At 51.5% G+C, this 16,351-nt stretch overlaps 3 protein-coding genes across 3 annotated transcripts; all 3 read right to left on the reverse strand.

Moving 5' to 3' along the window:
- Positions 1-640: 640 nt before the first annotated feature.
- Positions 641-4,485, reverse strand: BBA_00587 (intracellular protein transport protein; the record flags this gene model as incomplete). The annotated part of the gene is made up of 2 exons (XM_008595684.1): positions 641-3,419; positions 3,668-4,485. The coding sequence occupies 2 exons, from the start codon at positions 4,483-4,485 to the stop codon at positions 641-643; spliced, it is 3,597 nt and encodes a 1,198-aa protein (XP_008593906.1).
- A 3,314-nt stretch (positions 4,486-7,799) lies between these two features.
- On the reverse strand, positions 7,800-10,896 carry BBA_00588 (RNA polymerase II Mediator complex subunit Sin4; the record flags this gene model as incomplete). The annotated part of the gene is made up of 5 exons (XM_008595685.1): positions 7,800-8,725; positions 8,781-9,938; positions 9,993-10,254; positions 10,311-10,662; positions 10,727-10,896. The coding sequence occupies 5 exons, from the start codon at positions 10,894-10,896 to the stop codon at positions 7,800-7,802; spliced, it is 2,868 nt and encodes a 955-aa protein (XP_008593907.1).
- A 900-nt stretch (positions 10,897-11,796) lies between these two features.
- Positions 11,797-13,050, reverse strand: BBA_00589 (pyruvate dehydrogenase; the record flags this gene model as incomplete). Its single annotated transcript, XM_008595686.1, has 1 exon — positions 11,797-13,050. One exon carries the CDS (start codon positions 13,048-13,050, stop codon positions 11,797-11,799), a length of 1,254 nt encoding a protein of 417 aa, XP_008593908.1.
- Positions 13,051-16,351: the final 3,301 nt, after the last annotated feature.

Genomic DNA, 16,351 nt, shown 5'->3' on the forward strand with positions numbered 1-16,351 from the left:
ATGTGCGTAGACAGTGCGACTCCAAGTTCACGGTTACCTAGAACAAGTGGGCCTTTTAGGTTCACGCAGTGACAACCAACTTCATCAACATGCGTCAAGTGGTTCACAATAATATGTAACTCTATCTATTTGTTTGGTTCTTCCAAGCTATCAACTCGACCATCCGTCAGCGACGCGATAGCCTTTTACTATATATAAGGGTGTAAACAATACTATTATGCGACATGAACAATTATGCAGGTGTGCTGTGATCACCTCCAGAAATGATGCTGTGTAAACCATCAAGAAAAAAACAAACAAGGCCTGAGCCAGAGGTGTCCTGTAGCACCAGACTGGAAAGAAGAAATATTTGCTGCCCGCCCAAATGTTAGAAAATAATTATGACTGGCAATTGTCCAGCGCATAGCAAAATAAACCAAACTCCGCCCAAAGCAACTCCAAAGCTGCTCATTTTTTGTCACGTCGACCCCGTCGACCCATAGAGCACACTTGCTCGACATTGCCAAGTGCGCAATATCTCTGATAATCGAAAGAGAACTCCAGTGTATGTGTAAATGCAATCGTATCCGCTGAAATCATCGAAACATGTCCGGCTTGATTCGCTTGTCCCTCGCTGCTGGCATCAAGCCGGTAGACAGGTTCACGCACCAACGGCGAGAGATTTCAAGCGTCCAGCAAACGGGCTAGACTGCTCCTGTTTCAGCATGCCTTCAAGACGTCTGGTCTCGCGAACGGCAGCCTCGCGCTCCTCTTGGAGGTTCATGACTTCAATCTGCGCAAGGCTCATCTTATTGATGACTTCCTGCATTTCTGTGTCTGCCTCTGCAAGGGCCTTCTCCAGCTCAGCCACGCGAGCACGGAGCTTCTTAATTTCAACCTCCTCTTCCAAGTTCTTGGGGGGGAGGGCGCTGGCAGCGCGGTTGAACAGGCTATTGGCCGGGTTGAGCAGAGAGCCCTTGCGGGGACCAACGATGCCGACACCACCACCCTCCTGTAGGCGGCGGAGCTGCTCGTTGTGAGCGTCCTTGAGCTTGATGACTTCCTCCTCGTGGTGAGCAACGCGCTCGTCAGATGAGGCTTGGGCCGTGACCAGTTGTTCTTCCAGAATGTGGAGGCGCTCCTGTAGCCCCGCAATACGGTCCGAGTTGGTCTTGCGGTCTGCCTCACTGCGAGTGACGGCGTCGTTCAGACGCTGGCGCAGTTCAGAGTTGGTGGCAATCTGAGAGCGGACCTGAGAGGCAAGCTGCTCAACACGGGCGACAGACTCGCTAAGCTCGTCAGAAAGAGCACGCTCCGAGTCTATGTTCTTGGCCGAGAAGCTTGCCAGCTGGTCGTACTGGCTCCGGAGGCCATTAGCGTCGCCACGCGCAATGTCGCGCTCGGACAAAGCAGCATTGAGGGAACTCTCCAGCCGTTGGAGAGCCTGCATCGTCTTTTCATCGCCAGGCAGGCCGTTCTCGAGCTTCTTGATACGCTCGAGGGACTCGTTATACTGGGCCTGTAGAGCCTTGTACGCATTCTCAAGCTCCTCAGAGGTGACGCTGGCGTCGGCAGATGAGCTTGGAGTACGAGCAGTGAGAATGTCCTTTTCCTTGAGCATGCTGCGCAGCGAAGTGACTTCTTCCTCGGCTCTATCAAGGTCCATCTTCAGGCCACCAAGACCCTTTTCTACCTGCCACTTTTGTTCCATGGCCTCCTCGGCGCGACGGCGCAAGACGTTGACTTCTGTGCGAAGATTGAAAATGTCCTTTTCGAAACCGGCCTTTTGCGGAGATTCGGAGAGTAGACGTTGGCGCTCGCTTTCAAGAATCTTAATCTTCTTTTGATTTTCGCGGTTCTGGAATTCTTGGCGCTCCAGCAGATTCTTTAGGGCGCTGTGCAAGGCGTCACGCTGGGCTTCAACGTCCTTGAGGCGCTCCGCGAGAGCCTCGCGGGATTCGGCAGGAGCATGCTTATTAGCAACGCTATCACTCCGCGAGATGGGCTGTTTTTGGCTGCGGAAAAGGGACTCTGATCTTGCGAGGCCACCACGAGAAGCAATCTCCTCAACGCCAGCAGCCGAGTCACGGAGGGAAGAGTTCTCTTTTTGCAGGGATTGCAGCTGATGCTGCATTTTTGTCGATTCATATGTCAAGCTAGCGTAGCTAGCGGCTTCAGCCTCGAGACCCTCGACGCGAGAGCGCAGCTGAGGCACAACTTCGTCACGCAGGTTATCGCGCTCGCTGCAGGCGCTGCTCAGCTCACCTTTGAGGGCAGTGAGCAAATCCTCAAAGTTGCTCTTGGAGAAGCGTTCCTCCACAAGCTTCCTTCGAAGATCTTCGCATGTGCTTTCGAGTTCTTTTAAGCGACCGTTGGCATCCATATTGTTGATTTCAGCAAGATCAATGCGGGAAGCTCTCTCGGCGAGCTCCTTGACCTGGTGGTCGAGTGACTTGATCTTTTGGCGCTCATCTTGGAGTTTGTTTGTAAGCTCCAGTCGTATCGATGCCTTTTCCTGTTCGGACCGACGCTGGATCTTTTCAATCTCATCGCGAGATTGATCAAAGTCGCTGAGTTTCGCGGAGCTGTAGCCAGAGTCGGAAAAGTAGTCGCTGGTGCGCTTGCCTCCGGCCTGAGCATTGTTGGCCTGCTCTTGCAAACGATCCACCAGGTCCTCGAGATCGATCTCTCGACGGATCGAGGCCGCTAATTCAGAGCTGATGGCCTTGAGTTCGTCCTCCATCTCTTCTAAATGGATGTATGAGGACGCAACGAGAGGCGGCGGTGTAGACAGTTGTGTTTCGCAATATCCGAGTGGGTTAGCGACGGCGGCATTAGACTTTGGGTCTCTAGATAAGGTAATGGACGGTGGCGGACGAGTGGAATCATCTAATAACCCAGCACGACGAGTAGGGGTCTCGGGTGACGGAATAGGTGAGTAGTCGACGCCGGCCGCGTTATTGGTGCTATTGCCCCAGCTGAACAAGGCGGAAAACGGCGAGGTCTGGCCGCCAGGTGACTTTGGCAAAGGCTTGTCGAGTTTAGGAGGTAGAGCGGGGGATTCTGAATGCGAAGAGTCGTGGTTTGTGTTGTGATCTGACTCGGCAGGCGATGACTTATCCACAGTTTCTAATCGTAGGTGAGGAGGCGTCGGTTTGTGCGCAAACATGAGAGTGGGTGAATCTGTGCTTGCAGAGTCGGAACGCTTCCGGTCAACGCCGTCGTAGGAATCGTGGCGTCTTAGAGGGTTGGCGTGAGTAGCGGGGGAAGCAGCATCCGGGGTGGAATCTGATGCGGGGCCTCCGTAAATGGAGAGAACGTCGGAGAGGTCGTCGTCTGCACAGGTTGCAACTGACTGGGCTTCGGCTTGGGGAGTGCTGCTGCGCGAGCTCAAGGTGGCTGGTTGGGAGTCTCGGTGCTGGCTAGTATCTTCCAAGGACCTGTCGAGAGGAAAGAGTGGTACCAGTCAGCAACGAGTAAGTGTCTTGGGCTATGTATGATCGGCGGAGCAAAGGTGTCAATGACAAAAGGGAGCGGGGGGGGGCACAACGGGGCAGTTCAAGAGCAATCACGAAACAAACAGCCATACACCCACCGGCATACAAATACTAGAGAGTCATGCAAAGTACAAAGAGCAGACGTGGAAAGTGGGTGCGAGTAGAGAGTGAAGTTGGGTTAGGATGCTTACTGAAACAAAGGCAGCTGTCCTATAGACGTCGTAGGTGGGAAGTGGTAGAGGGTGGGACTGTCGACGGAGGGTGGTCGTGCAAAGCGCGTATTAGGCTCTGGCAGGCCGACAATGTATGAAGAGACAGTAGTCAAAGGACGGGTTGTCTGTTGCGAGCTGTTCCGAGATGGCACCGAGTGGGCGGTTACAGGAGTGTTGGTTGCAACGGCATTGGCAGCCCCGTGAGGCAGCGGCGGGACAACGGGGGTGACGACGGAGCTGGCGGCGGTTGAGGAGGCAGTAGATGATCTTTGAAACGCCGTAGCTATGGATGAAGCGGTGGCAGACAACGGTTTCCTCTTGATGGGACTGGCACTGGCGCGAGCGGTGGATGCAAAGAGCGGAGCGACAGACGACGAGGAGTGGGAGAGCGATGAGGTTCGAGGCGGGTGTGAGGAGTGAGACGAGTAGAGGCTAGTGGCAGCGCTGGCGTTGCTCTCGATGGATTTGAAGCGAGAACGACGATATGAGGGAGTCCTAGAGGCCGAGGAGCCAGTGGTAGGGTAGCGGGCGTCGTGATGGGATTGAGATTGGGATTGGGAGGGTTGGTTGTGGTGGTTGTCGGGGTAGTCTGAGTCTGGGAAGTGGTGATGAAACCGGTCGTCGACGAGGGAGTCTAGCTCGTCGTCTAGCAAGATGGAAGCAGTGGTGGCAGACGAGAGCGGGCTAGACAGGGTCTGTTGGTGATGCGTGGTGTCGAGGTCGGACGAAACAGAGACAGTGTCAGTGTCAGAGTTGTGCGGAATCGACACCTTGTACGGCGATGCCATGGCAGCCATGGTGTTTCCAGTTTGTGCAAGATGCGGCGTAGCATGTACCAGGACGAATGTACCCCAGGGCAATGAGGGAGTTGAAGAGGAGCCCTTGAAAGTGCCCAAGGGAACCGGCCTTCTCCTCTCAAGGGAATAGACCGGGGGGCGTGTGGCGCGTGCAAGGCCTGGGACCTGGACTAAATGTGAGTCTTGTCCCAGATTGTCTTATGGCTGGAGAATCGTTAAATTGGCCATGGATCGCTGGGCTGCGCGAAATTGATAAAAGGTTATGAGTAGCCAAAGACAATCGGCACGAGGTGGAAGGGGGGGCAACACCGCCAATGTGACCTTGGTGATGATACTTGATAGCGTCAACGCGAAAAGGCGCCCGGGGGAGGCTGGGCTAGACTCTCGAAGAGCAGGGCAGGTGGGGGCGTTTGTTTAATTGGCGAAGGATGTAAATGGGCCAAAAGGATGGCGAATTGGATATTGATGGCAGCCAGTGATTGTGTGGACGTAATTGACTGGCGAGGACAAGGCTGTGGGAAGCAGGCAGAAGGAAAAAAAGGGGGCGCGAGTCGTTGGCTCTCCTACCACTACTCAGTACAGTCGGCGATTTTTAGCGATGCAAGCAGCCGCCGCCAATTGCCTGCTGGGCCGGCCAAAAGTGGCTCATAGGTTCTTTTTTGCACCTTTTTTTTTTTCAGGGGTGGCTTTGCAGGGATGACTTGGCAGGGGGGGCTTTGCATGGCAAATGGTTGCAGGGTTGCAGGGAAACAAGGGCAAGGGGTACCTAGCATGTCCGTTAAAGGCTCCGCGCTTAGCTCCATCAAGCCTAGCTCAGGGCCACAGGGACACTAAAAATCTAAAACCAGGTACGGTACGGAGTACGGATTACGGAGTGCGGAAGCCCGCTGAAGCGATTTGGACGGGGGCGCTTTTCAGGTGCGTATCCACTAATAAATAAAGGCAAAGGCCAACCGTTCTAGTTGTCGTGGTTGCGTGGCTATTCTTTCCATGTATTATAACCAAAACTTGATTGGCCATCGTCAGCCCTTGCAAAAAAAGGTAGCTGCTGAGCTGATAATGATGGCTCGTGAGCGCATGAGACTCGTGTCGGTACATCGGCACCTCGACAGTACATAGGTACATGTCCCACCCCTGATTAATGATTAATGATTGGTTCAGAGTTCTTGGTGGCTGCTCGAAGCCTCTAACTAAAGTCAATATCCGTATTTTTAGGCCAATGGGTAAAAACGATACGCATCTTGGAAATATGAAGAGACACTTTCTTGTGTCGTGATACGTACTTATAAAAGTGTTTTACTTAACACCTGTGACGCACCTCCTCATACATGACCTTAGCCCCGCAGTGCTTGCCACGCTCTTACATGGAAATAGTTACTACAACTCCCATCTTTTTACTCCGTACTGCTTCTTCTAACTATGAAATTCCAACACTCTCAAGGATCGCGTTTTGCTTGCACATGAATAGTCCTTTGGCCCCCCTCCTCACGACCGTAATCAAACCATCGTCAGGGGCCTCGAGCTCGCCAGCCAGTCGCTTCGCGCCTGCTGGAGACCACTATAACCTCTTCTCCACCCCCAATCCCTCCCGACCAGGGTGCTGGCAGCAGCTGCCCATGGATTCGTGATATTGATACTGCTTGGCAAAGAAACCAAGCTTTTCTATTCGGGGTCTTCTCCCTCTTTCGCCCAACACCGCCTTATCGTCTGGCTCCTACTGCATTTTGCCTGGCGCTTACGAATACCCCGTACGCGCTGCGCCAATCAGCGTGACACGACAGCTTTTTTTTCGTGAACCCTCGGGCCAAAAAAAGCCACAACAGATCCCAATTGACTGCCGTGCAGTTATTCGCAGATGCTCAGCGGCTAAAACTCCTTTTTGACCTGGCATCTGCTGGCCCATCTCTACCTCGGCAGTTGACAGTTCTCTCTCCTTTATGCGTGCCGCCTCCGTCACCAACTATTTTTAATGAGGCCAAATTTCCCATGTCTTTAATTCCCCGATAACGCTAATAACAGCCCCTTTTGCTTTTTATTTCCCTAGATTGATGCGGCCCCGTTATGGTAACGGTAACATGCACTATTTCGTCAAGACACTGCCAGTCGCCTGACACTTCCTTTAGACAAAAATAAAATAAAAATAAAAATTGGCATTAGACGTCCTCATGTGCAAAATAGACAGCTCTCCTGCATCTTGTTTTGTGAAATCGCAGTTGTTTAGCAGCACATCTATCTAGTGCATGTTTCGCCCCTTGTCGCATCATGTCAATCGGATACACGAACCCGCCATCTCACCAAGTGTCACCATCTCTGACACCAACCTTCTTGTCTCTTGGCGCGCGCCAGCCTTCTCACTGCAGAATGGGGGGCTCCTAAAACGTTGTTTCCTTTCCGCTTCTCCTTCAAACACATTCCGTAAACTATCCCACCACAAATGCGCTCTTCAGTCATGCAACTGCACATTGCGTGCGTGCATGGCGGCCTCGTATATCGGATACATCGGATACCTTTGAAGAAAGCCCGATTTCCCTCAACTGGTGCAAAAAAAAGTCGTTCATTTCATCGATCGAGGCTGTGCAGCCACCCTGGCTGCCCAGGTCCCCCCGTCACCCACGCTACGTTGCCGAACCTGCTCTGGGCTTGAGCCGAGATGAAGCCCCCCCCCCAAAAAGGCCCCCATGCGACTCACCAGTCAATTTGCCATTGGAAACAATCTTGTTGTTTGTCTCCGACTCACCGCTTGTTTTCGAGTAACATTCTGCCAGGTACCAGTTGTCGCCGTACGAAGTAGGCGGTGCTCAGCCCCTGTTCAGTACATAATATCGTAGGCCAGGATTCATGAGAAGAGCAAGAGAGGGCAAGGGGAAGCAATCACTAGCACTTGAATACGGATTAGAGAATCGAACGTTGTAGTCTAAAATTCCCCCCTAGATCTAGTGATTGTCAGTCAGGCTACATACACAGCGGAGCCTCAAGTTGGAAAACCCAGGGTACTTTGTGGTTTCTTATATGTGTTCGGATAGAGTCACGATTTCCGCATGACTGACGTGACGGAACGATGCGTCGTCCAGCCCGCATGAGACACACTATACTTCACAGGCTTATTTCTATGGCCATATCAATACCGCACTAATGTCAGTCGCTGTAATCGCTGTAAGCCGTGATATAGTCAAATAATAGTATTCAAACAGTGTATTTTACCCAGTCAACGCAACGCCGGTACAATCCAACCCTCCCGATAACAAATACCGTTTCGAAAAATGACTGTCCAACAACTCGCGCCTTGCCTACAGGCCATACTTTGCACACACCAACTACAGCACCATCTTATCCTTGGTCAGCAAGCCCCAGCTGCCGCCACATGAGCACTTTCTCTGCGGCGCCAGCACGTACGTAACGCCTGGTCGGTTCGGGGAGACGTCCTCCATGAGCGTCGGGCAGCGCACGCACCGCCTCCACGGCTTCGCTCCCCGCGTGCCGCGCTGGAGCTCAATGCGTTTAAACGAGTCGTAGTACGGGCCGCCGCCGTTGCGCGCCGCGCGCGCCGCCAGGCTGGCCTTGTCGTCCTGCACGCCCAGCGCCGTAAAGTCGGCGAAGAAGAGCGCGGCCGGGTCCAGCTGCGCGCGAATGGGACCGAGGTCATCGACGAAGAGCTTCTTGACTAGCGACATAAAGGCCGGTGGCACGTGCCGTGAGAGAAGCATCACAACCTCCATCTGCGCCTGAGACGACTTGATGCGCATGTCAATCTGCTTGCCCTGCGGCGGGTGACTAGCCTGCCTGAGCAGCGCTGGCAGGTACACGGCATAGACCTGATTGATGTCGTGGTTCAGCGTGTTGAGCATCTTTTCAAACTCGGCCACTGGCACCAGGCTCGAGCTCGTCACCTGCTGCATTCGCTGATACGCCTGCTGCAGCTGTCCACTGGATAGCCGAGCCACGCCTGAGCGCTCCGCCTCGGCCGCCTGCTGGCGATAGAACTCGAGCGTCCTGGCGCTGACGCCGTCCAGGTGCGAAATGCGGCGGCACAGCGCCAAAAGGAAGCTGCGTGTGGGTGAGCTCAAGAGCAGATGCAACGCAACGTCGTTGCGCTCCTGCAGGTATTCCGAAGCGGCGCTCAGTTTGCCGTTCAGATGCTGCATAAACTGTTCATCATTCGAGAGTTCAAACAGGCAGTCCATGATCCAAGCAAGCAGATCCATGCCCCATTTGAGCTCCCCAGCCAGGGCTTCCACTACCTCTGTGACTCGGTTAGGAAGCGTAGGTATAGTACATATGTTTCGCAAAGAACTTACCTGGTTCGTCCAATGGAGACATCTTATCCCTCGCTTGTGGTGGTGTATTGCTAGCCAATGTCGCAAGAACAACAATTATGCGCACGTTCAGGAAAATGTAGGCAAACTTGCCCTGAAATGTTCGAGGCGCATTCTCTCCTTTAAACCCGAGGCTATTCATAATACTCATGCAGAACTGGAGCGGAGTGTTACGCATGAGCGACTCATGGTGACTCTCCTGTGTATAGTCAATCTGCACCTTAAGCATTTTGATCAGTTCTTGAATCCAGTCCGACGCAAACCTCTTCTTCTCAGCCAAAGGGTGTGCAATAGCCAATAAGTCGTCAAAGTTGCTTTGCGTGACAATGCAAGGTGCGGCAGCAATTGTAAGTCCTGCTACAGTGGCACTGTATGCACTATCGCTATTGGATTCTCCAATATCGCCTTGCGCATACTGAAGCTTCCTCCAATTCAATTTGCCGTCATCGCCCGTTTGGATGATGGAGCACTGCGTAGGCGAAAAGGCAGCTTGGTAGCAGGGTCCGTCCTCTGCGAATGTCCAGCCAGCTGCTGCGAGACTGCTAATTCTTGAATCGTCGGTAGTGGTGTAGAGTTGTTCGAATGTGAAGCGGTCTCTGTGCTCAACTGATCCATCCGACATGACAAGTATCAGCACCTTACCGTACTGAGAGACTTGCATGCTGATCACAGTCTTGTTGATCGTGATTGGATCTAGACGCTTCAGTCTTGTCAAAACAGGCAGCTCTTGGGTGGTGGACGCGCTGTTCCGACGGCTTCTCATCTGTTCAAACGCCTTCTGTATCGCTGGCTTCTGCTCAACACATTCCCAGCGATCTATGATTGTCTGCATCATTTCAAAACCTCCGATGCCCGAGGATCGGGCTCGAGCGCCAATGATAAGCGGAGGACCAGGAGTTCCGATACTAGCGACAATGGAAGGCAGAGCTTGTAAGCTTGTAAACTCGGGCAGTGATGGCTCGTCGACCATCTGAAGCCAGTCAATAGAGGCAAGATGATCCTCCACTAATGAAGGGTTTAGGCGCGCCGTAAGAGAAAGCTGCGTCTTTTCCTGCACCGCTCCAGGACCAGCCCACTGGATCTCCAACTTTACTACCTTGAGTTTCTTGGTGGCTGTCGTGAAAACAATAATGAGGTATCCTTTGAAAGATTAGCGACTTCCTGCTCGTTACAAGTTGCAATGCACCAACTCACTCTTGTCGGTAGCCAACGATGCATGTGTTACCAAATCGTCTGAGGAACAGATGCTCTCCAGCTCCATTGTCGTCTCTTCCATTCTGCCATTATTCTGACTCCAGTACATCTTCAACATCCCACTCATGGTGACGCAAAACAGTGCACTTTTTGACGTGTGCGGGTGATGGGGCCCCATTGCCTGGACAAAAGAGTTTTCGTAATGGTACGAGCTGTTGGGTTGGGCCTTGATGGCTGGGCCGTATAGGACATTAAATGTTTTCTGGAGCTATTAGGCACGCTGTCATGTCTCTGTTTGTATGCTGGTCTTCAACTCACCTGTGATATAGGAGGCACAGGTAGCCAATGACAGCCAACGATGGCATTCATGTCGTCCACGGTATCAGCATCCCACTTGCGATTAGCGAATGGGGCATTCAAGGAAACCGGAAAGTTTATAATCATAACACGCCCTGTAGAGTCAAAAATAGCAAGATCGGGAGCAGTAGTAGTGCTCCATTCCAGATGTACGAGGGGATTGGTGACGGTGCCTTTGACGAGATCCGTCGTGGTGGGCTCGCTCATTCCCCAGCTACCATTGGCTGGGTGCGCACGAAGCATGCGCAGCTCCAAGCTCAACCCGTCGGGGGTAATGGATGCAATTGTACCTGCCCTAGACCACGCGATTGTTCTGTGAATCTGTTAGATGGGATGCGCCCCCAATGGTACAAGGGTGTGAGTGAGATGGCACATACTGGCAGCAACCGCGGTTGCGTAGGTCATCCAGCCGTTGATGAAGATGTCGACCTTGCGTCTTGGAAGGCAGGGATAGAGGCACCTCGTCTCCGAAGAGGTCGTCCACGCCACCGAGGCCGACAGACATGGCCGTGTCCAGCATCATAGGCATATCTTCCGCCGTCGTCATTGAGAATCAGTCACAGGTTCGAAAGACGTTTTGCAACTTCTCCCCCATCTTCTTTTCAGCACAAACTGAGTGTCTATAAAGCTGAATTTTGGTTTAAAAAGAACGCGCGCAGATAACAAGTTTCTGATAAATTGATGAGACAAAGGTTCAAGGTGGAATGGGTGCGCGGTCGATGAAGGTTGGTCCTGGTGAGTGTGACTTGCCGAATGCGCCCGCGCTACCAAAGGTCGGCTAAACCACGGGTGACTGGCCACCTTATGGTAACCAGCCAACCAGCCAAACTTACCCGGTATTTGAAATCATAAATCAACAAATCATGCCAGCACTGCCAAAGTAACAAGTGGACAAAAAAAAATTCTCTTACTGGGCTTTTGGTTCTATCTGCCGATTTTTGCCTTATCCTTCTCGAGGTAGTCAGCATATGTCGTTGCTGGAGTGACTGGTATCTACCCACGGGGTGTGCCACAGGTGTAGAATGAAGGTTGTTCTGAAAACCAGTGAGATGAAATACAATATTGATATACTTAGTTGCCAAAAAGCCCCTTATTAACTCCTAGCTTCGCATGTATGTCGCACAATGCGTATCTCAACCCGAGATCAAGTCAGCTCAATTAGCTTCTCGGCCAGTCATCGCGGCTAGAGCCGCCGCACAAAGACAATGTAAGAATAGTGATGCATGTAAAACTTTTGCAGTATGACTACGCTGTGGTCAGAGATCTGGTCTTCTGCCAACTCGACCATGGCGCACCGTACGTCACAAACTTTGATGGCCAAGTCGATAGGGTACTCCCGTGCATGTACGTAAACCACGAGATGCACCTGGTGATGCATTGGGATGAAGCATTTGTTGACTTTATCTACTTTTTGAACTTTAAACTACCTCTAGCCGGCCATTCAATTCTATAAATTTAAAAAAAACAAAACCTGGACAGTCATGTCGTCTCTCACATCCCGCGCAAATGGTGGTCGATAGGCGAGCCTCCCCCTCAGAAGTTCTCGATGGTTGGCACCACACGCGTTTCGCAGAAGATGAACCGCGACGTTGTCGAGGTCCTCAATGACGGCCCTTTCCTGTCGAAACCTGATGTCGAAATCGTTCCAGCGCTCAAGAAAGTCAAAGCCCGCGGGGTAGTCTGCTTCCGCTTGCGGCTCCTTCTTCCACCATGCAGTCTCTGGCGTGATTTTCAACTTCATCTTCATCTCCTCCAGGTTGCTCTCCGGCTGGGCCTCCAACCATCGCACCACAAGCTCCACCGCCTCGTAATTTTCAAAGTTATCCCATATGCCGTCAGACGCCAGGATGAGAAAAGCCGGCTGCTCGGCCTCTAGCTTCGTGATGGTCACCACAGGCTTGGCGATAAGGTACGGCGGGGTGGGAATTTCCGTCTTTTCCTTCGGCTTGCCCTGGATGAACCTTTTGCCAAGCTCCTCTTGAACCTCATGTGATGATTTCCATGGAAAGTTACCAAAGGCACGAGAAATTGCCAAACCCAAGACCCTATTACCATGTGTGATAACTTCCTCGTTTGGATGTTCCTTTCTAAGTCTGGCTACCTCTGATTCGGTTGCACCGGTTTGGTCTTCGGAGAGGGCCAACGGCTCCCACATACCGTCGGCAGTCTGCTTTCCGAGTACTGCTCTCGAGTCACCCGTGCAAGCTGTGTATATGGTCTTGGTTTTGGGATTGTATAGCACGAGTAGGGCACATGACCCAGCCATGGCAACCTCCATGTAGGGCACCTTGTGCTCGAGGGCCATGTCCTTGTTTCGCGCGCAGTCTACATAGCCCCTGATGATGGAGTCGTCAAGCTCCTCAAAGGCTGTTTCAATAGCGTGCTGGATGGATTGGTCGGTACGTGAGTCCCACTGGAGTTTGTTCAGTTTGGCTTGAACGGCTTTCAACAGCTCCTTCTCAAGGTGGTCTGCAGTCTGCCACCCATAATGACCATCGAATATTGTGCTTGCTACCCAGCTCTCGCCTTCCCAGACAGTGAGTGACTGAGAAAGGTTATAGCGGTCTTCACATGGGTTGTTGGCGGGCAGTTGTGCAGCATCAACTCTTTTGACGCCCAGAGTATGCAAAGAGACTGAATGCGCATCTTGAGAGAGCACATGCCTCACGTCATCATCGGAGTGTTGCAATACAGAAGCCATTGTATTATTTGCGTGGGCGTTTGAAGGGCTTGGGGGGAGCCTGTGGTGAAGATGCTGTTTGGCTCCAAGAATATTGAGGGGTAGAAATCTCTGAAGTGAGGCGGTGGTGTCTGTGTAACGTCGACAACCTCGACAACGTCGACGCGTGACTTGCTTGTGTAGCGCTGAGAAACCACGTTAGAACTTACGAATTCGCTCTATAGCGTGATTCATATGAAAACATAGTTTCATCAACTATAGATATATACTGTTTTCCTGATCTTTGTCTTGCGCGCTTTCACTTTTCTCCAACAACTTCAAGAGTGCTCTTCATCTAGCTGATCCAGTAAGCTAGGTTCCGCTTTTACTTGTATGATATCTTGTTTATCTTGTTTCTCCAAGAGATTTACTCCACCAGGCAATATGCCAAACGCTGAAGGACCAAGAACACCTTCGCCCCAACCTCGACCTGAGCCAAACACTCCTCCACCGGCTCCCCAGAAGCCGCCGAGGAAACGTTCAGACTAACTACTTGACAAAGAGCTCAAAGTATGCTGCATTCCTCCATGATTGTTACAGACAAGAGAAATGGACAAAAATGAACAAAGCCAGAGCAACCGGTTGAAACACAAGTCGATGAGTCAAAACGCTGAGCGTTTGCCCTTCGGTACCTCTGTTGGAAGTGGAGAATATGAAGATGGACGCGGAAAAACTGAGCTACTTTCAGCTGCAATGAACTCGGCCTATCACCAGATGCGCTCAGGTGCGTGGCGGATGCAGACGGATCGCGTTGGCTCACTCTCGCACGTACATACAATAGCCAGCCATCTACGTTGATTTTCTGCTGTAGCGCTGGATATACTGTGAGGTAGTGGTAAGAATCGATGGGTGGCTATAACGATAATGGAAAATTATTTGTTTGTTTAGTGAACTACAGAGATAGTTGCGCTTGGATAACTTGAATAAACGGATTTAGCGATGAAAGCTCGTAGTCTCTTTACTGCTGCTATATGCAACCACTGACTTGATCATCGTAGCTGTTTAGAAACCAATCAATATTGGATTATTTTCGTCGAGGTCTAAAAGAATGTCCGACATAGTCTTTTTGGATATTCTAGACCCCTTGAAGCCGCTGTATTAGCGCCCATGACTTGCGATAGTGTGCCCTGGTTCTCGTCGTAGCTCCAGCACAAATCGAAGATTCAGATAATCAGCACAGGCTGCAAGCGAAGGGTTTCCATGGGGCAAGCCGGTGCTGGAATGTAGCAAAGACCAGGGGGGCTCTTTGATGCTATTTGATGTAGTTATTGTCACGCGATAGCCCGACCACCAGTACCAGTACAACTTTGTAACACCGTTCTGAGTCACCTGAAGGACGGCACCTCCCATGAATCATAAGACGTGGAAATCACGGTGAGTCACGGGGAAAATGCGTCTATTAATTATGCTGGTGATGCTGGCAATGCTGGCATGAGTGCCGGGATCGATGATATCAACAACTGGATACGCATAACTATAGCCCTCTTCTTCTCTTCTCTTTACTTGGGTTCCAATCGGCAATTACAACGACCGGCGATCCCGAGCATGCGGGTGGCGGACATCGGTCTTGACAGGTCGAGCGACAGCCGAATGCATTGGGCTGTTAATAATACGCAATCATTCCTGCTGAGGCTGTGCCTATATGGGCTATAACTTATAGCGACTAGGGCATCTAATTCAAAGACGCCGATCTGCTGGATACTAATAAAAACACCAGATGAAGCATGCATGCCCTGGTTGCCTAGCGAATTTCTCGGCAGGCAACGTCAGCAATATGCACTCGTGGCCGAGGAGTTGTTGGCTGATCCTCAGTTGTGTAAACTAAATAAATTGTACGACTGTGAGAAATCCCGATCTCGGTGTTTTGCGTCTGCAACGCACATGATGTTATCATAAACAATACTGCTCACATTCTTTTGGTAGAGTAAATGGAATGTTCTAATCATACTTGCTGGAATGCGCATGACGTAACTAGCTACCTCTCGGTATCCCTCGAAGTGTTCCAGAACAAATGGAGCAAGTCATGCAACACACTGACTCGATTGCGGAGAGTGCTTCTCTTTAAAATTTTGCAGAAAAACGTTGGCAACGGGCCAAAAGGGCAATGCCGAGCAATGACAGGGATTGGGGGTGGCCAGCAGCAGAGCGATCCTTGAAGTCTTCGGGCAAGAGCCAAAGCCGTTGTCGCAGCACAAAGCCGTCGACGCAGCTGCCATTGTTCTCGTTATCGATAGCACGAGGAAACGTGTGAAGAAATGCACATTGTTCATCCTTTTCTTTCAAGGCGCAAGATGCGTGCTGCTTGGCACAGGAGTCGAAACTCCATTTACAATTATTTTATTTAATTAATTAATATCATCAAAATGGCAACGACGAGGTAACAGTGCAACACCTGGTCCGGTTGTTTATAAACATTTTGCTTGTCATTTTGCAATTATAGAGCCAAGACATGACTATTGCCTGGTGGCGGAGCGCTAGTTAAAATAAGAAGCCCACCCAGACAGTCAGAATTTGTAGGGCCTGAGAGGGCACTATGAAATCGACAGCAAGCCCCTTGCCATGTTCTTGTTTCATCGTCAGGCCGTGCAGCGTTGCATTTGCCACTGGCTGGATGCCGGTGGGATGGGGCTGGACATTTTGGGGGCCTTCTGTATTCTCCCCTGTACCAGCTAGTCCCGGGCACAGACGATGCAGTCTCGGGTAATAACCCGCTGGAGACGAAAGACTTTGGGCAACTTTCCTTGGACAACATAAAGTTCTTGTTCATGCAGGTGAATGAGTACAAGCATTCGTATGCACTGTATGCCGGGCGGTCGGAGCTTCGCCTTGCCGTGTGTCGGATGATAACCGGCATATGCAGGTACTCTATTATATTGGTTGGCATCTATATTTTGCAAACTTGGCATGAAGCATCACGTAGCTGAATCGTCCGCATAGATCAGCCCTCGGCTACCTCCGAGGGTGTCTGCATCGGAACCGCACAGCGGAACATGATGGAAAGAGCCACCATTTCCGTACAAAATATCTATGGTTAACTTATGCTGTGCTATAATAGTGCAGTACGCTAACTCTTTGGCTTTGCCAGAGGAAGTGAGTCGGCAACATGAAGCCGCTTGGCCGCCTCTCTGGTATGAGCTGGCAGTGTTTAAAATGGGACGACATGGGCAGGGGCATGGATGGCATGGACCGAGGCGCTTTCTTCTGGAAATGTTGGATGAATTGCTTGGCACTGTTGGCAACTAGGCGGTGATGCGCGCAGCGTCTCTGACGAGTGCCAGTACCC

The sequence above is a fragment of the Beauveria bassiana genome (assembly GCF_000280675.1).
Source record: "Beauveria bassiana ARSEF 2860 unplaced genomic scaffold BBA_S00001, whole genome shotgun sequence".
Classification (NCBI taxonomy): domain Eukaryota; kingdom Fungi; phylum Ascomycota; class Sordariomycetes; order Hypocreales; family Cordycipitaceae; genus Beauveria; species Beauveria bassiana.